This window comes from Leuciscus leuciscus, assembly GCF_965113295.1.
Source record: "Leuciscus leuciscus genome assembly, chromosome: 1".
NCBI classification, from domain to species: domain Eukaryota; kingdom Metazoa; phylum Chordata; class Actinopteri; order Cypriniformes; family Leuciscidae; genus Leuciscus; species Leuciscus leuciscus.
The window spans coordinates 49,335,143-49,355,703 of NC_138725.1; the positions used below are offsets into that span (position 1 = coordinate 49,335,143).

A 20,561-nucleotide genomic window follows, 5' to 3' on the forward strand; every position below is an offset into this window, starting at 1 on the left:
GAGTGGCTTTTTTTGATAGTGTTTTAAATGCTTTTCTAGGCTTTGCTGTGGAGGATTTATCTTCGGATGTGTGAAGACACATACCTGTCACTGACCTCTCAATCAATGTAGATAGATAGGCTAATAGTTAAACATCATGACATAGGATATAATTGTTTAATAGGGTATATAATATGGCACTGAATGGGTGTACCCTCATTGTGTTAAAGTCAACATGAAATTTTACATAATATGACTTATTTGTGATGTTTGTAGAAAAATACCATGAAAAGTGATTCCTCAAGGCTCCAGACTGCAACTAAAATAGTCTCAAATGCGGCAAAAAAATTGTGACAACCGATCGCAAGTTACTGCTTGTGACAGCCGGGAAAGTTTTATGTGCGTTCATATGCAGATTCGTCAGATATTATCTTGATAAGCCACCTTTCCACTTTCTCCAACATGCACATACGATTGTTACATTTCAAATATATCCACACAAAACAAATTACCAAAAATACATTTGAAAAAAAAAGCATAGTAGGCTTTCTAGGGCTAATAAACAAAATTAATATTTACATAATTATTTATTAATGCCAGTTTTAGAGAAATTGTAGAGAAAATTCTAACCTCATGCTCACAGTTTCACAACTGGTCAGTCAGCTGCATACACAGTTCAACACACCAGAAGCTCAAAACAAACCTCCGAAAATTCAGTAAACTCATGTGATCAGAACAGCCCCCGTATTACTCCACAATGGAAAAGGTGGAAAAGGCGACTTAGAGTCTGCGTCAAAGTTTCATTCACAGCACGAGCCGTGATGTTTGATTCATGAGAAAATGACTCATATAAACCAGTTCATTTGAATCAAAAGATTCACGAAACAGCCTTGAACTCACTACTTCACTGAACTGCGAGTAATTTTTCATCATAACTTTATTGCAACACAAGGTATTCTTAAAAAAGGGTAGTTAGGTAAAATTGTAATTGTAATTGTAATTCTAATTGGTAGTTAGGCTCCATTGTGAGTATGGAGCCCTATTGCTGACATTAGCCGAAAAGGAAAACCAGTTAGACTTTTCATGAAAGTTTATGAATAAACATTTTTATAATATATATATATATGTGTGTGTGTGTGTGTATTACTTACTTTGGAATAATGTGCACCGATTGTACCTGTAATGTGAATTAAGAAAGTAAATCGGGTCGATTTTGATTTCATGTTGACTTTAATATTTTTCCATCCCTGATTCTGAACCAAAACCCTGTTTGTGCATTATTTCAAATAAGACGGTCATTTTGCACACATTTTGTGAAGAAGACAAAGAGTGCATTGTTGGCATTCTTGAAACTGACTTTATTTTTCTAAATCTTTAAATATCTCTCCGACTATTATCTTTATTGATGTAAACTACTGTATTTAAAAGGTGTGCTTTTTTTTCTACAGCACGTATCGAGCTGAGACTGCTGTTTTCATTGAGAGGTCACGTACACAATGTTGCAGGCCTAAGTGGTGAGTGACAGGGCCTAAGACTCTATGGATGTGATTGGCTGAGCAATAACAGTCCTGGTAAAGAGGAGCTGATGCGATATTGTGATGGCGATGAAGGAGCAAGCGAGCGAAAGCGATGGGTGCTCGGAGTAGGCAGAAGAGACAGGCACTAGGTGCTCTGAGAGAGACTTGAAGGGTTAAACTGTTCAACTGTGCCGGACGCACTCTGGTGGACTCCTTCAAATATGAAACACTTAGTTTTGGACCCAGAACAGCACGATTTCACAACATAAAGTAGATCCAAACAAAAGGCAACATTTACAGTAATATTTCCAGTGAGGCGGCAGATCTTTAGCATGACTTCAGTAAGCTGAATGAAATAAAACTGGAGATGAGCGACTGGCTTGCATGAATCTGAAAGCTAAAGTACATGCACGTCAGCTTTTGGGGGTTCTGAAATGAGGTGAATTTCTGGAAAAACTACATTGTTATAGATGTTTCAAGATCTACTTCCATTTCTACCTAACTGACACATGGATTAATAATTGTGACCAATGCAAAGGAAAACTTGTAGTATACATTATATCATCACGTCTGAATGTGTTTTGCATTTTGATTTTTTTTCCTTTCAATTTAACAATTTTAAGGGCAGATTTGTTGTTTTCTCTGTTGGCTAAACTTCTTTAAAGCCCTTGTATGCTTGTTTGAAAACCAAAAGCCCTTGGAGTTTAATATTAATCAGTATGATATTGATAACATTAACTAAGCAACTAAAGTACAGTATACATTTATATTTTGTAGTTAAGTTCAGTATAGCATTGATGTAGCATTAATGTAGATAGAATGAGCAGTATATATTTTCAAAAAGGTGTTGCATGTTCATAAGCATAGCGTTTGTTGTTTGGACTGGAACCTGAAAATCCCATCAGCCCATTTAGAGGCTTGTCTATTCATGATATGTGAAGGATCCAAGTACATAGGGCAGGTCCTTTTGACTCTTGATACCCAGCTTTTGGTGAACAATATTTTCTCTAAAAATATTTCAACAATACACAATTAAGAAATCTACATTTGGCAGCCAACTGCTTTTCTTTCGCTAACAGATGAAGAAAACTCTACAGCAATAATGACCACAATATCCATATTAATAAGCACAAGGGCCTCCAATAAACCTGTTATCAAGGAAATCTCACAGAAAACCTTTCGCTATATGTTATTATTTTTTAAATCTCAATGAAAACAATGTAATACCAAAAAACTTTGGTGGGCTAAAATATCATATTTAATAACACGCACTTTAACCCTGTTATAAAAGTATATGCAGAGGAATCTGGGGTGTTTGAAATGGGAGTAAACATAAAAAAAAAAAATAACTGCGTGAATGGCATGCAGAGCCCGGCCAAGTAGCCCGTGGGCAGTGTGTAGATGGGATGAGTGGGGGTGATCAGCATTAGACAGTGGCACTAGTTGTGGGCTCAAGTTACGACCCGGGAGAGAAACCAACAATTGTATACAATCTTGTGATTGTGAGGCGGCACTCACAGCTATGGGCTACTGAGCTGTGCATAAGGCGAGTATCGGGACAGCCTTTCGGTTCATCAGTCAGAAGCGGAAACAATCCTCCCCTCAGAGGGCATCACAGTTTCGCTGGGCTACCTTTGTGCACTTTAGGAACTTCAATTCCAAAATGAATAACACTGAGGAGAGGACTAGCATTCTACTCGAGTAGCCCTTAGGGGAAGGGATGTGTGACTCAGGAGAAACAACAGAAACAGTGACTGAAAAATGAGGATTAAAAGGAAGCACCAATGATCTAACAATTACCATCTATATTATATATACTGTTATAGAAAGAGGGTTATAGCCCTGCAGGCCTCGAGTGAATTCTTCTTCCTGCTGGGGTCCAGCTCAAGTCTGTGGTTTTAACGTCTTGGCCATGGCACTTCCTCTGTGCTTATACTCTCTCAGACTGGAGTGGTCCTCCTGTTGGCAGCATCTTTGAAGTCCTTAGCGTTGGAGTTGTGAGCCTGCAAAAACTCCCTCTCGGAGTTGAGCAAGGCACCCATTGCCGCCTTGGAGGGATCCCTGGACAGGGTGTACATGGAGATGTCTGCCGCAGCGGGGCCCGTGTACCCGCTCTTGCCCATGGGCGAAGCGTCACGAGAGGCGGGCTCACTGGAGCGGCAGCTGGAACGCCGGCGGAAACGGTAGCGGTAGCTGGGGATGCGACTGAAGGCCGATTTTTTTATCAGCTCGGTGCGGGACTTGGCACGCAGCTTCCGGTGTTTCTCGATGAACATGTGCACGGCGAGCACGCCCACCATCTCGGCCATTATGAAGGACAGGGCGCCGAAGTAGAAAGACCAGCCGTACGAGTAGCTCTTCTTCGAGTCGCTCTGGCCCGGGTCACCTGAATTGGCAGATATGTACACGATAATGCCGATGATGTTACTTAGGCCTGCGTGAAGAGTAAAAGCAGAGGAGAGGGCGAGAGAGAGAAAGTTATGGCTCAGCACGCAGCTGTGGCTCATCATTCCGTATCATTACACAAGAATGCATCGCTTATCAGCCATGCGGAACAAAGAAAAAAAAAAGAACAATTGAAACATTTTAATTAGCTTTTTATCATCGCCATCACATTGAAGGATAAATAATTACCAGTTTGCAGTTGAATATTTAGATCATAACCAATAGGATGAGGCGATTTGAAGCACATTGTTGTGTACAAAGCAACGCTCAGTCATCGGCAGTGCGTTCGCTGCAATCATGAGGATTGATTCATCATAATTCAGTTCTAACGGAGGGAGTTGGGCTCATTTGTGTGCTCATGAGGTCCTAATGGGGCCTTCTCTAAATATTTGACCAACATGCAGTTCTGTTTGAGGATCCCCGTCTGCCACCCCTTTCCAGGCCAGAACTACAGCAGTGGGTCAATATGCTGGCCTGCTGTTTGTTTACACTGCTCTAGCCGGCCCATCCATTTCCTTTGTCAATAATCAGAGTTAATCTGGGAAGTCAACACGGATCTGCAGAGTCTATGGGGAGAACGACATCCTAACCTGTCTGTGAACTAATCTATTTTCAACATGCTGTATTCGGAACCCAACGATACTTTCTAATTTGTGGGGAAGCCCTGGATTGGACAATTGACTGTGGTAAGAGTGAAATATGCTAAAGCTAAAAATATAAACAGGCTGAGAGCGCTCGCACTGATGCCGTGGGTTTAATCTCTTACCAGCAGAGACAAAGAAGATTCCAGCACTGAGGATGACATTGTGTCTGCTCCTGTAAAACTCACTGGCAGCCACACACAAACCTCCCATGAACAGAAGCCCAACGCTCATGATGGGGAAGATGCTGGACGCTCTCACCGCTCCTGAGGGATGATACAAGCAAACCCAACCAAATTAGTGTCACTGTAAAAAGTACAGAGGGAGACTCACAATATTTTTGTGATCACACTTTTACAATACAGTTCACATGTCAGGAACTATATTTTATATTCTGCAGAAGGATGCCACTCAATTTGCTTAAAAATCAAACATTTCAAACAACATGATGGTGAAAAGATCATGACATTTTTGGTGAGCTATCCCTATAAGATTTACTGACATAATTACTTATTTTATGATACACATAGGTTGGTATGTTTTAGATTTATGGTATAAATCAGACTGTCTCCTCTGCTCTTCTCTCATAGACGTTAAGATAATTAAAAAGCAATACAGAGGTATTTGGTCTAATACCCAAGCATTTGAAGGTTCCATCCCGAGTGAGCCATCTGATGGTGCTCTGCCAAAAGAATGTCTGTGTTCAGTTAAGTCGTCGCAGATTTGAGCACTGCAACACACAGCATCTGTCCAAAATGCCTCATACTTCCATCCAATTATTTGCGGACAGTTCTGTATCAGAAAATGCAGCACACATGGGGCTTCTCAGACTAGCTGAACTCCTCGCTCCTTTACTCTGCCTCAGATCAAGCTTGATCAGCCTCTTCAGAAACAGGATAAAAGCTAAAGGAGGGGCGTCTGAGAGTGTCAGGATCAATGTCAATAGCCTAGTTGACTGCCCTTATCAGTACTCTATTGCTATGCATACCGCAGCACTGCAGCATTTGCCCTTCTGAGCGCTTATCCTCTAAGAAATAAATATTTTGGAACAAGAGGGGCAATCATGTCTACAGATGAAATAACCAGTGAATGTGATGGGAAAATGCATTTGTTTAGCTTTTTCTGAAATTAGCTTTTACATTATCCTTTACTGCATACATGTAATAATTGACACTGATGTTTATATTTACAACGAAACACTGATAGCTATGTAAATCCACTCTTTATAAAAACAATGCAAATCAATGAACCATTCATGCAAAAACCTAACGTTTGTATGTGCTGTAAAGAAGTGTTACACAGTCAGACTTGCATGCATTAAGGAAGCTGACAGAATGTGATAAAAGCACTTATACATAAAAAACAAAGAAGAAGAAAAAAGGATTTACCTCAAATTTGGATATACTTATTTATTTATAAAGATATCTGAAACCATGTGGTGGACATTTTACGGCGCTATATGCCAAAATTACTATTTGTTTTAATGGCTCTTAAATGCTTTGACCGTTTTAATAGATAAATACATTATCAGGGAATAAATAGGTATAACAAGTCAAAATTATTAGGAAGGGAATCCATTGTAAAACAAATAAACATGTGGATGATCTGCTGTGGTGACCCCTAATGGGAGCAGCCAAAAGAGAGAGAATAAGTCCAAATTAATGACATAATTATGTTTTCTTGCAAAACCACTGAAGTCCCTCTGTGTGACTGTGTTGTATTTCTTTGAACTGCAGTTCACTTATTCCTTTTCCTATCACTCCAATTGAAATTTCAATTCAATATCATGTATGGCCTTTTCAGTTAAAGGAAGACAATTCTTAAATGATGAATTCTGAAAAGTGGAGTAACGAGCAAAAATATTTTACTTTTGCCATTTAGTCTATGATAAAAGAATACATTACTTTAAAAGTTGTTTGAGCATTAAACAGATGTGCATTCATTGATGATCAAATGGGGTCAGTTGTTTATGATGGCAACTGCAGTATGGTTTCATTGTCTTTCTATAACAAATGTCACTCTCCTTCCCTCTTCTTCATTTCTCTCTTTCCTCAGTGGATCAGCAGTCTCCCATGGCACACCTCATTAATATATTGGTGCCCAGGGGAAGACAAAATACTCCTCCATCATCCAATTTTCCTGCCATCCTTGAAAAATGGATCAGTGGCCGAGCTGTGCTTAATTACAGCTGGAAACGGGAGATATTTATTGAAGAGGATTGTACAGAGCATTAGCATGCAACAAAAGGGATGACATCTGCGTCCTTGATGGGTCCATCGCCTCGCTGACAGGTAAGATCTACGAAGGGTAATACCTCTGTGGGATGACTTAAACATTTATTTGTGCTTGGCTGAGACTTCCAGTTTGAAAACTGGATGGATGGGCCTCTCTGGCTAACAAGCCGAGGTTATCAGCCTAGCAAATCCCCTGAAGTCTGTGCGATGGGCATTTTGTACACAAAGATGTGCAGGGCAGAATGTGAAATGCCCATCTGAACCCGCATGCAGAGCATGTTAGGCCAGAGGACACGGCCCTCTGCTTCAAATGAATAACAGAGAAATTAGAACAATGCTCATAGGGAGAGACAGTCATCTCAAGGGTAACTAAAGTACGCTATGAGAGAGACAGATAAAGATCGAGGGAATCAGAGGCAGAGAAATGAACCATTTTGACTGCATTTCCTTCATAATCAGCTCCACATTTTGCTCACAAATGTATATTGTATATTGTATGCTCATGAATGTTTTTCACTACATTGTTTACTGTGAATGACATACCAATAGCAGGATAAAAAGAGCAGTGAAAAGAGCTGTAAAGCAAAGCTTTAAACTATGCCTCTGGTCTCCTGTTTTCTCTCTATCATGCCTTTAAAGTCTGGGTAGGATGTCTGTATTTTTGGTTTGCACAAACAGTCATGCCGACACTGATCACGCTAGACTCATCTCCTGTGAAACTTCAGTCTAAGACTTCTAGTGTAAATAGTTATTGGCTGTGGTTTGTTGTTTACATGCAGTAAGATCTCACATCACATCAGTCTCGCCATAAATCTCCAGTGTGGAAGGCTGCTGCTGGACTCGTTATTAAAGGAACAGTTCACCCAAAAATAAAAAATAAAATTGCTGCCATTATTTACTCACTCTCTTGCCATTCCAAACTCATATGCTTGTATTTTTCTTCGCACAGAACACAAAAAAGAATTTTATTTTGAAGAATTTTCACTCTCTACAACATGCAACAACAGCACATCATTGCTGTCAGAAGGAAAAATGCATGTTATAGAATTTATTGTGAATGATTCATCTGTGTATATTTTTCTTTTCTTTTTTGACCATATATTTGCCCTAAATTAATACATGATTAACTAACTGTATTTTTCTATGTACATTTCTGAAATCCACTTTCTGTAAAGCTGCTTTGAAACAATATGTATTGTGAAAAGCGCTATACAAATAAATTTGAATTGAATTGAATATAATTTCAAATCGATTAATCACGATTAATTGCATAAACATAAAATTGTGTGTTTACATAATATATATGTGTGCGTGTGTGTGTGTATATGTATGTATATATATATATATATATCGTCACCTTCCTAAAATAATTGGCCAAGCCATTTGTGGCGAGCAGGACGAGGTCGAGGGCCGTGGGAGAACGGCACGAGGCCGGTGGCGTGATTGCAAATGAGTGACACCTGCGCGACGCACCGGTCTCGCATCTCTCACGGAGGAGCGGAAGCATAAAGGAGGAGCGACGACAGTGAAGAGCGAGAGAGGACAGGCCTGAATTTTATTTGATGTGTTTTTGTTTTGTGTTGCCAGCAGTCGTCCGTGAGGGGCTGCTGGCTTTTACTTTCATTTTTGTATTTGTTTATTTAATTATTAAAATGTTGAATGTTCGCCGGTTCCCGCCTCCTTCTTCCCATAACATCTGTCTGAACCCCGTTACATTGGTGCCGAAACCCGGGAAGAAGGAGGGACACGCTGTCGGAGAGCCCTCGCTGCTGGGAGGAATCGCGGTGCTGAGGAGGTCGGGCAGCACGAGGGAGCGTCGGCCGCCGATTGCTGCCCGAGGCGATGGTGCTGGATCGAAAGAAGATCAGGTGGGACGGAGAGCTCGCTGCCGTCCTCCTGGGTCGAGGAGGGATGGCTGCCATCCGCGAGGGAGCGGAGGAGTCGCTCCCGTTCGCCGTGGGCCGGAGCCTGTTGCCGTCGGCCATGATGGGGGCGGAGCAGGGGACGGGAGGCTCGCTGCCGGCTGCCCTCGACAGGAGGAGCCATCGCCGTCCGCCAGGAGGCGGAGGAGCGTCGAGCCGTCCCCCAACGGATGTCCAGTACCATCGCATGGCACCGCGAGTGAGTCTCTCAGCTGGTTGAGGGCCGAGTGGCAGTGTGTCCGGGAACCGGATCAAAGATTTTTTTTTTTTTTTTTTTTTTTTTTCTCTCTCCCCTCTCTCGTCTCTGTCGCTCCTCATGCTTCCGTCTCCTGTACTCTCGCCTCGTCTGTCCATACCCCCAGGTACCGCAGCCGCCGTGATCGGTCCTCCCGGGGAGGGGGGGGGGGGGGAGTAGGCGCAGCCTCGGTGGTACCCCCCGGCCTGCGAGGGGCGATGGGGGTATGTGGCGAGCAGGACGAGGTCGAGGGCCGTGGGAGAACGGCACGAGGCCGGTGGCGTGATTGCAAATGAGTGACACCTGCGCGACGCACCGGTCTCGCATCTCTCACGGAGGAGCGGAAGCATAAAGGAGGAGCGACGACAGTGAAGAGCGAGAGAGGACAGGCCTGAATTTTATTTGATGTGTTTTTGTTTTGTGTTGCCAGCAGTCGTCCGTGAGGGGCTGCTGGCTTTTACTTTCATTTTTGTATTTGTTTATTTAATTATTAAAATGTTGAATGTTCGCCGGTTCCCGCCTCCTTCTTCCCATAACATCTGTCTGAACCCCGTTACACCATTTTTTGACAAAAATTTTTTTTTTGCATAAATCATCTCCTCATGACCTCTGGTAAAATCGCACACATCCTCAGTTGAACAGATCATACAATTCTACCCCGTAGTATAATGGCCTATGTCAAGAGTGTGACTTAGGCCATTTTATTTTGCCTAAGACAAAAGACAATGAGGCAATTTTACAAGCTTTTCAAGATGGCAGCTGCATCAAGAAGAATGAAAATCTACTCAACCTCTAAAGTTAGGTTCAGTTTTTTGTGTTTTCTGAGAAACCTGCAAAAATGACTTGGGCAATTATTTTAGGAAGGTGACAATATACGAAGAGTTCAGATGCAAAAGCCTCTAAGTGCCATCTAAAATTTTCATTTTTATAAAGCTTGTATATTTAAGTTAAGTAATTTCACTTAAATGACAATTAATAGGTAATTTGCATTGCCATTTAAGTGAAATTATTGAACTTAAATATACAAGCTTGATAAAAATTATAATTCTAGAAGAAAATTTCAGATGGCACATAGAGGCTTTTGCATCTGAACTCTTCATATATATATGTCTCTCTCTGTGTGTGTGTGTGTGTGTGTGTGTGTGTGTGTGTGTGTGTGTGTGTGTGTGTGTGTGTGCGCACGCGTATCTCAGTATATATACATTTACACAAAGAACCCAATTGACTCAATTGAGTCCCCCTTTAAATTCTAGTTCACTTTAACTGACCTGGGTTTGGTTCATATGTGCAAACACCCTTAGTCACCCTAAACAATGCCCCTCAACAATCAACTGCAAGCTCACCTTCATTTTTGAGTGCAAAGCCCACATCTCAAAATCCAAACAACAACCGATGCATAGATCCGATAATCTGTACATCATTATATGGAAAAAAAGATCTGACTGTCGCTACTTCCGTTTCATTGTGACTAGAAAGTATGAGAGGAACGTGACTACATTCTACTAACATATAGGGGGCTTAACCTATGGTACTAGTCCATGGTACATTTCATTAGAATGCATAACCCCTATAATTGCAAGGATGGTTATCACTTGCCCCCACTTAACTGGTATACTTGTCAAAAGTGTATATAATAAAAAATATTTATTATTATCATTAAATCATTATTATGCAAATAACATTATAATTTATAATTGCACCTCTAAATGCCTGTTAATGTAAAAGGTCTAATTATAGATGTCCAGGGTGTATTTATGGGTCATTAGCAGAATTGTGAGTATTCCCTCTCCCCACATATTTATTTAAATTACCTCCTATTGATTTGCCTGCTTTTGATGAATGACAAAACTGAGAAAACCACTGGTAATTTCATGATTTTTTTCCCTCTGCAATTTTAATAAAACAAAAAACAGACATAAAATAAAACAAATAAATGTGGTTAGATGGTGGGGAACACATGAAAATAATTCATTTTAAAACAAAAGTTAAATAAAAGACTTTTCCCGTTTGATGCTGCGCCATCAAGGTAGCAATAGTTTTCTCAGTGATGTTCATTCATACGTAAAGATTCTTAAAAATGTTTTACGTCTGTGTTTCACAGGAAAAATCCAGAATTCAGGTTTGGAACAACATGAGGGTGAGTGAATATTGAAAGATTTTTCATTTTTGGGTGAACTATCCTTTTAATGTGTCACTGTATGCACTGTAGCAGAGATTCATAATCACAGGAATCTGCTGGGCGCCTCATCATAAATTATGTAATTGACATATGCATTAAAACACGCAAGCAAAAACACACAACTGAGAGAACAAACATATTCCAAGAATATGTACGAATTTACATAGGGGAGCCAGTTAAAGAAGATGTCACTTAAATAGTACAACCAAATGACCATGAAAGTGTAAAGGCTTTTGGGTAAGCATGATTTATCACTAAGCATAAACCATGACATGCTTGAATGCGTGCATCTACTTTGTTCGGCTTCAGTCACCAAGCAATTTCAAGACATGCTGCACCTAATCTATACGATGGTAAAAAGTGTGGAGGTCATTGCAAAAACTGAAGAAACCTAGCAGGACTAAACAAGAAAAATCCATCTCACCAATATGACCCTTCTCTGTGCACATGATCAGTCTGGGTGATTGTGGGACAGTAAGATGTGTGAATAAGAGGTGTGTTCGGTGGACTTCTGAAAGTTCTCTCTCTGGGTTGGAGTTTTTATTCAAGTATAAATCCATATGTCATTTTATGTTTATATGGTTTATGAGAGCACCATTTATTCAGTACACAACCAATACTACAATATTGCTGTATGCTACAATATTACTATCATTCAATATTTGTGGTCAGAAAGATTTTTTAATGTTTTTGAAAGAAGTCTCTTATGCTCACTAAGACTGCATTTATTCGGTCAAAACAACAGTAATATTGTGAAATAACTATTTTCTATTGTAATATATTTTAAAATGTAATTTATCAATTTTCAGCATCATTACTCCAGTCTTCAGTGTCACTTGATCCTTCAGAAATCATTCTAATATGATGATTTGATGCAAGAAACATTTATTATTATAAATTTGATTATCTTGTTTTTCAAGATTCTCTGATTTCAAAAGAACAGCATTTATTTAAAATAAAAATATTTGGTAGCATTATGAATGTCTTTACCGTCAATTTAATGCATCATTTTTTAATTAAAGTATTAATAAAAAATAAAAATAAAAAGTCACTGACCCCAAACATTTGAATAGTGTACATTGACACTTTTCAATAATACCAACATGAATAGTTTATTATAAATAACATTTATACATTTATATATAACTTAAAAAAGGATAACTCCAAAAATACAGTAACAATCATATTTTGTGTATCTTTTTATTTATTTATTTTTTTACATCTAACTGTTCAGCTATTATCATTATTATTACTATTATTATTATTGTTGTTAACAGAGACCTTCTCATAAAATGGTGTCAGGCATGAAGGTGCACCTCAAAGAGCGCTTGCTAAAAATCGACTAAGTAATTTTTTGTTTGTTTTGATTCAGATGGGACCAACAGTGATGATGTCAGAGTGGGTGAGTTGTTTGTAATTAATTACTAGCATTTCGACCCATTAAAGCAATTTGTGGGCCATGATAGGTAGGCATTATCACACCCACTACACAATCAGCCAATCACAGTGGCATGGAGGCACAACGTCTCCTCAAATGACTTATCGCCAGTATTATACCATTCCCTGGCCCTCACATTTATGTCACAATAGGGTCTCAGTAAGACCCAAATATAGCTAAAAGAGAGGTTGCCTCCCAGTTTATCTGTTGGACAGTGTTACTTCATAAAAAATAGTGATTTACACAGTATTTGAGGTAATATTTTGAAATATTTGTTTGTTTTGTAGTCGATTATTTTCTCATCTAATTTATTTTGAAGAGCTGTCTTGCCTCATCAGAGAAAACGCCCCTGATGTGTGGTGTTTTGACAGACTTACGTAGTAAATACTCTGCTGCATCCTGCTCATAATCTGCATCCTCCGGAAAGTGGTCAATCTTCTTACAGACACCTCGAAATGTTCCTGCAGCCACGAAGAACAGAGAGCAGAGGAGAGAGTGAGAGAGAGAAAGAGAGAGAGTAAAATACCATTAGTCTATTTTTTTGCATGCATGTGTTGGAGTGCATACAAATACACACAGCCCAGGAGTCAATTTTTTTTGTGTAAATGTGTCTTGGTGTGTTTATTTTGCTGGATTTTCTTATGCATTTATCAGGTCAATGAGCACAGTCCTATAAACTGCTTGCTATGTATATGTGTGTGTATGTGCACGTATGCATGCCTTCTTGTGCATTCACTCACAACCCATTCACTCGGCTGTGCGCTCAAGATGACAAATGAACAAAAATAACGTTTCTGCCCTCGGGCGTAACATGTGACCAGCTAATGAAGAGGTTTATCGTACCAAATACATGTGCCCTATGTAGGGGGAAACCATTCTGACACACACTGTCACATTCTCCTCTGCATTAAAGGAGTACACAGCTCAAAGACTCGGTTTGTGTTTGAAATGTTACCATTTTAAGCAATACTGATGCATCAACTTCTCTGTAGCTAATATCAATGCATAGTACTGTTAAAATTGACCAAAAATATTTAACACCTATTTTACCTCAAATATGTAAACTGGTATCAATTTATATTAAGACACAATTTGATTACAGCAAAAACACACTGTAGAAAAAAATATTATAAAATAAATAAAAAATAATCAACTGTCAGGAGTGTATTTCTATTAGTGTCTACACCATTATCACCAAAATCTTTTCACTTGGAAATACATAAAATGACATATGACAAAACTATTGAATATTTATAATATATATAATAATTCATAAATAAAAAATCTAAAATCTATATCTAAAATATACAATTTTATTGAACCTGAAAATACAAAGAAGTGCAAATAAAGTATCAACTGGAACAACCAAATGTTAAGTATTTTTTAAAACTATCAAAATGGCATTGGCATCTCAGACCACAAACTAATCAGCCATTGAAAAACCCATATTGATCAATATACCATTTTGAATAAGAACGTGTACGACTCTGAATTAATATTGAACATGCAGCACCCAAAGAATCTGCATAGACCAACTTCATGATTTTATTTTCCATGGGTCTGCATGTGTGTTTGTGTGTCAATGGAAAGCTTTTAGCCATTTTGTTTGAGAAAGAGACAGAACAGGTCTCTGTGGTGCATGGTGAGGGCTTTCAATGATTCAGAGTGAATCAGGGCACTCGGGCTCCTTCAGAAATGCCCTCTGGCTCAGCCCGCAGCCCTCTCCCACCATCACTGTCTACAGGTGACCTGACAGACTGGCCATTCAAAGCCATTCAGCTCTATTCACTCCCTCGAACACACAGACACAGGCACACAAATATCGCCTGCTCATAACACAGAGATGGAGGGAGAACAGAAAAAGAGTAGGCGATAAGGGCTCTGAGAGAGGGATGGTTATTGTCATGGTGACTGTGACTGCGGTGACGTATTTATGCTTTAAGTGGGAAGGCCTTTAACATGATTTGAGTCCTCAGATATAAAATTATTTGTATTTTAATCAGATCGAAAAATGTGGTATAAAACACATAAATGTTAAAGAATTACGAATAATTACAAAGAGGTTTTATATGGCACTTTATAAACACAGCTTTTATCAAAACAACCTTGTATCACTATACAGTATGAGCAATTGTATATAATGGTAACAGTATATATTATTTTATACAATGTATTTTTTTTAAATGTTGCTATATATTATAAAAAAGAAAATATATTAAATGACAATATAAAAAAAGTCCCCATTTCTATCACGTTATAGTACTACAAGGCATGAAGCAGAAAGAATACAAATTTATTTTTTATAAATCAGGAGAATACGCAGGATAAATAACCAAGGTAAATACACATCTAACACTGACGACGAAAAACACTGAAAAGAGAAAACTCTTACATGAAAAAGGGCTTATTTGCACAGAACTAGATAAAACTAGCTGGCAGAGGGAAACACCAATGAGGAGACAGGAATGAGGGAAGGAGCCAGGGAGGAGATGATGGAGGGAGGAACCAGATAATGACCCGGAGCACCACCAGGACGAAGGCCCATGGCGGAGGAACCGATGTTGGGAGGAGCCAGAGTTCTGACCACCAGTGGTGGAGCCAGGACAGTTGGAGACCCAGACGGAGCCGAGAAGACACAGAGAGCAGGCGACACTTTAGGTCCTGGAGGCCAAGGAAGAGTGGCCGAGGTGGATCGGCCGAGTAATGAGCGGCTGAGTGATGAGCTGCCGAGGTGGAGACTGGGTGCGGGAGAACTGAGGTGCAGCCAGTGGGACCGAGGACCAAGGCAGAGCCGGAGGGAAGGCGGAGCCCGATGGAGCCGAAGGGGTGGAGGGACGAAGCACAGCTGAAGGCCGGGAGTCAAGGCGCAGGCAGAGCGACGACTGACCAAGGCAGAGCTGGATGGACGAGGGAGCCCAGTGGAGCTGTAAGGACGATGGTCCCAGGTGAAGCTGAGGGAGAGAGAAGCCAAGGTGGAGCCGACTGGTCAACGGGCTGAGGTGGAGATATGGGCTTGGCAGCCCAAGGAGGAGCCAGAAGATCCACTTGCCAAGGGAGAGCTGGAGACCGGAAGACCAGAGACAGATCCGTGCAGCAGACTGGAGCAAACAGAGGTGGAGCCAAGGAACTGAAGGGAGCCAGTGGAGGCAGGTTTGAGAAACTGTCTGGCTTCCGTAGAAGAGGGGGGAGAGGGAGGCTCGGTGGGACCATCACAAGGGAGATGGACCAGCGACGCAGGAGACTTAATGCCGGGCAGGTCCAGCGGAGACGCAGGAGACTTGAAGTTGGACGGGACCAGCGGAGATGCAGGATAATTGGAGCTGGGCGGGACCAGCGGGGACAGGAGACTTTGGGGAATAACCTCTTCCAATTCCACAAAATATTTCACAGAGGCCAGATGCAGCTCACCCTCAGCGGCGGGTGTGTGGGTGGGGCTTTCCTTCATGCCCTAATACTCTACAAGCACAACCACAGGGGCGAACGATGTTGCCGACTCATACAACTGGTCAGACTCTTTGTTGGACTTAGGCTTCGGGGCGATGAAAGGCTCAGGCATCCGCTCTGGCATTGTGGCAGGGTCAGGCTCTGCCGTTTCATCTGTGAATTACATTAAAGGCAGCAGGCAGGGCTCTGAACTTATGGGCAAAGACATCAACGATGGTTAGAAATGTTCCAGGCATCGAAGAATGGCTTCTTGCCATGTTAGGTCATCGAATTCTGGCAGCTCCATTTGGTTATAATAGTTTGCTCCCATCCAGTAAATCGATTTTAGCGTGGTATTGTCCAGAATGGAGTGCTGTACCAACACATAAAACCGGGCAGAATAATTCAACAAGGAAAGTCCTTCATGAGCGAGAGCAATGAATGGTGCTGCTTTATCAATTTTGTGGTTTGTCGTTCTGTCACGTTATAGTACTACAAGGCACGAAGCAGAATTAAAAGATGATCCAGGCATTTCTTTGTGGGATTTACCCCTTAACATTACATTAAAAAAATGGACACACGCACACTTACACAGGGTGTTTGATCAGGAAGTCGGACATTTTAACCCCTGTCTCGATCGTAAAATCCTTCCAGTGGACTGAAACTTTTGCTCCCCCAAAAAATCCCACAATGCACTGCCCCATTGAAAATATGATGGGGCCCATTAACTGTTTGGTTACTCATATTCTTCAAAATATCTTCTTTTACTCAGCAGAAAAAAGAAATTACTACAAATAGCTACTATAACCTAACCCTAACCAAAACAGAACAGAACAGAACAGAACAGAAAACCTAAACAAATAAAAAATTAAAAAATTAAAAAAAAAGTTTAAAATTTTAAATAAAATAAAAAACTTTATTTTTAAAATAGTTTTTACAAATGAGGACATGACCAAAAAGAGGTTTTTGTCAGATTTAGCTCACTTCTTGGTACAAATTTGTCCCCAAAATTTGATTAAGTAGGTGCAGACATACACACGTATAAACAGTAGTTTCTAGTACTCTGGCTATTGGAATGTCAACTGAAAGACAGTCATCTCATATCATATTTCAATAAATTACATGTCCACTGCCTGTGTCCACACTTATCTGTCTAGCGTAGTGTGAAGTACAATCAGGCGTCTCCATCCTCCAATGAGCTGTGATGGATTACAACGGCGCTAAAAGCATCATAAGACCCAGCATCTGCTTTTACCTACAATCACTCAGATTTAGAGCCCTACTCTTTGTCTCCATTAAACATAACAAACCTGCAGAATGACTGCGTGTTTGTCACAACTTCAGTTGCAGACCTGTCAGAGAGGACGGGTGAATGCATTAGCAAGGAAGTATTTCATTAGCTTTTATCTCTGTGTTTACTATCATTACAAACAGCCTGTGAATAAATAAAAAGAACACTGATGCTATTAGCTGAAAGGGTCCCCTGGAAAAACGCCTGCAAGGAATCCTTTGTATTGGAATTAAAAGTCCTAATTTGGTTTCTATGCTGACAATGCAATGATTCAGAATAATCTGATTAGGAAATTCGAACATTGTTTCCATAACACACACACACACACACGCACACGCACACGCACACACACCCACACCCACAAAGATGAACTTTTCCCCCTGCGTTGTTTGCAGGTGGAAAGATTTGTCTTCATCACTACTTTGAGGTCTCATTGACCCTTTTGTCTCAGGACCCTCTTAAAACAATTAGTCACATCTGAGTCTCTGTTTCACACTTTAAGCTAATGGAGTGCTCCTGCTCAATAGAGACATTGAGAGAGAGAAGGGGGAAAGCAAGTATAGTTTACAGTCAATATTGAGGTAAAATCACCAGAGACATGTTTTCAATTAAAGGCTACCCTTGTGTGGATTAGAAAACAACTCATCCAGTTGTGTTGATTCGAGCCTCTGGGTCTCCGCATCGGAGAGAAGTTGAAAAGAGCGGCGAGTCCTGTGGGTTGGGGGCTGTCGCCGCACTGACACACCTCCAGTTTGAATAATTCAACAGAGATCTCCTCAAAGGTGACAGCTTTGTTGAACGAGACCAGAAAGATTAAGGAACTGATGGAGACATTTTCCACCCAGCCCTCCCTTCTTCCCTTCCTCCTCTTGGATTGTGTAGCCAGTGCAGCTCTCTGGCCCATTCAGCGCACCTCTAAACAGATAAAGCGACACTTTTATAAAAGGAAAAAGAGAAAGGGGAATGAAAAGGGGCTTTTGTGTTGCTCTGCATCGCTGCTCTCGTCCGCTGGTCCTGTGTGGCCAGGGGTGGGTGGCTGTGGGCGCAGTGAAGAGCTCTGCCACTGGGAGCTCCTCTGATAGCATACGAGCCTGCCTCGCTCTGACTGACACACGGTTAGTCACACTTCAGAGAAATACATGCTCAGCTTAATTTGCCTATGCATTCACCCTCAGCTTAAAGGGAACTTACAGTCAAAGTGTAAAGACTTCATTTGTGCTGAACAGAGCAATGGAGCAGAAGTCAGCATTTCCATAAAATTTCCTGTCAAGCAAGATTTCATCCTGTTTCTGGAATATGATGGCCAAATACAGTGACGATTTTAGAGGCAATCTTAAAGCCTTTCTTTTTAGTGTGTTCTACATGCGAATAATATTATAATTGTCTTATAAGACATTATGGCTGTATAATTCTGTAGTGAGCTACTGTACCTACCTAGACAGCATTTCAAGCATTATACACTTAAAAAAATGCTGGGTTGTTTCAACCCATGTTTGGGTTAAATATGTACAAACCCAACCGTAGTTAAGACACTAAGGTGTCATTCAAACAGAACATTGGACTTTTGGATTACACTGTGCTGCTTTTCCATTTTTTTGTAAACCCCAATGTAAACGCCCAATGTAAACATTGACATGTTTGACCGCTGCACTTGCGTCTAGCAAAAACGTGGCACTCAAGTTCAACTTTTAAAAAACATGACTCAAGAGTCTCATGTTTTTTCACATTTTGTGTGAATGGCCACTATAAGGCTGTCTCAAACGGTAGGCAGCAGGACCTAAAATTAACACTCGCCAAGCGCCAAATGCCAGTGAAAATTGCCATTGGCGAGTATATGAAACTGTGTCATTCGCCAGTTGGCTGGTAATATTTTTATGAATTCTAACATCGCAATGTTGTGAGAACATGAACGTAAACAAATATGACCAAAGCTCGGGACAGTTGACGGGCCAGCGCTGCATCGTCACAAGAGTTTAAGCCTTGCCAACTTAAATATTCAAGAGCAAGAAGATGCGAAAGGGAACTCAATTCGTTACTAGCGTGATGCGTGGAAAGTTTTGTGCGCACACGCATCTGAAGCACGCAACCAAAAAGCTGTGTCTCAGACAGCATGCAAATAAGCTACTGAATTGAGCTCTCTTTCACGTCTTCTTGCGCTTGAACAGACAAATTCACAAATAATCCGTAAAAAATGCCCATCTCTGTGAGTGTAAACAGTAAAGAAAGACGTGTACCAGTGTGCATTAGGTCTTAAAGGGACAACAGCCTAATGTTTCTGCTGCTGTCTATGTTTTTAATGTTAATAAAACAACAAAGGACAATGAAAAAATAATTAACTGCTCTAGACTGAATAACTTTAGTAACTTTATCAAGGATTAATCTGTTTAATTTATAGTGATGACTATCCAGCGTTATTTTACATTTGACTACTTTATGCAATGTATCTACCTCAAAACTACTGTTACTTGTCTTTAATAATGTTTTAAATGTATATTAGTTAGGCTAGTAGTTTTAGTTGTGGTATCAAAATTGGAAGAGAATTGTGAATTTTCAGTGGTATCTAAAATTTTGGTGTCATGGCCAGGAAAAAATATTTATGGCTGGTAAATTTTCACACTGGCCATTGGCAGGTGTTGCAAAAAGTTAGTTTTAGGCCCTGGTAGGCAGCATAATTATGTTTAGAATAACTTGTTTTGAACAAATGCTATAGGGCAGCATAGAAGTGCAATGCAGCAATAAAAAAGTAATACAAATATTTATATCTAAGACGGCAGATGAGTTAAGAGAATGCTTTGTTTAAATACTTTACAATATGAATATTTTTTAAATGTCATTTTAAATGTTATACTTAAAACAGACTACTTTACTAAATATTTGTATTTTGTGTGCTTTATGTTAATACTGTGAATAACAGACTGATTCAAACCATTAACCAGACTTTTTAACTAAGAATCACCTTGTTCTTCGTTTCGGGAAGCAGGCTACACCTGGTTACACAGTATGTTTTTGATTAACTAAAAAAGACCAATACATAAGAGCACTTTTCCAGGAATCAAACCACACTTTTATACTATGGGCCCTATCTTGCACCCAGCGCAATTGACTTTGTACACCGACGCATGTATCATTCCTACTTTGCACCCGCGCACAGCGGACTTTGCCCTCCACAGATGCACGTCGGTAAACTAAGAAATGTATTTGCGCTCCTGGGGGCGGTTCAGCGCAAAGATGAGGCGTGTTCCGGCGCAAACGTTCCC

General features: G+C 40.4%; 1 protein-coding gene across 1 annotated transcript in view; it reads right to left on the reverse strand.

The window, feature by feature from the left end:
- Nucleotides 1–863: 863 nt before the first annotated feature.
- cacng3b (calcium channel, voltage-dependent, gamma subunit 3b) overlaps nt 864–20,561 on the reverse strand; it is a 35,665-nt gene continuing 15,967 nt past the window's right edge. Inside the window, exons 2-4 of the mRNA XM_082179823.1 lie at nt 12,968–13,051; nt 4,708–4,848; nt 864–3,930 (exon numbers count right to left, since the gene is read on the reverse strand). Coding sequence (XP_082035949.1) covers nt 3,437–3,930; nt 4,708–4,848; nt 12,968–13,051 — 719 coding nt within the window. The 3' untranslated portion in view covers nt 864–3,436. The remainder of the gene's footprint in view (nt 3,931–4,707; nt 4,849–12,967; nt 13,052–20,561) is intronic.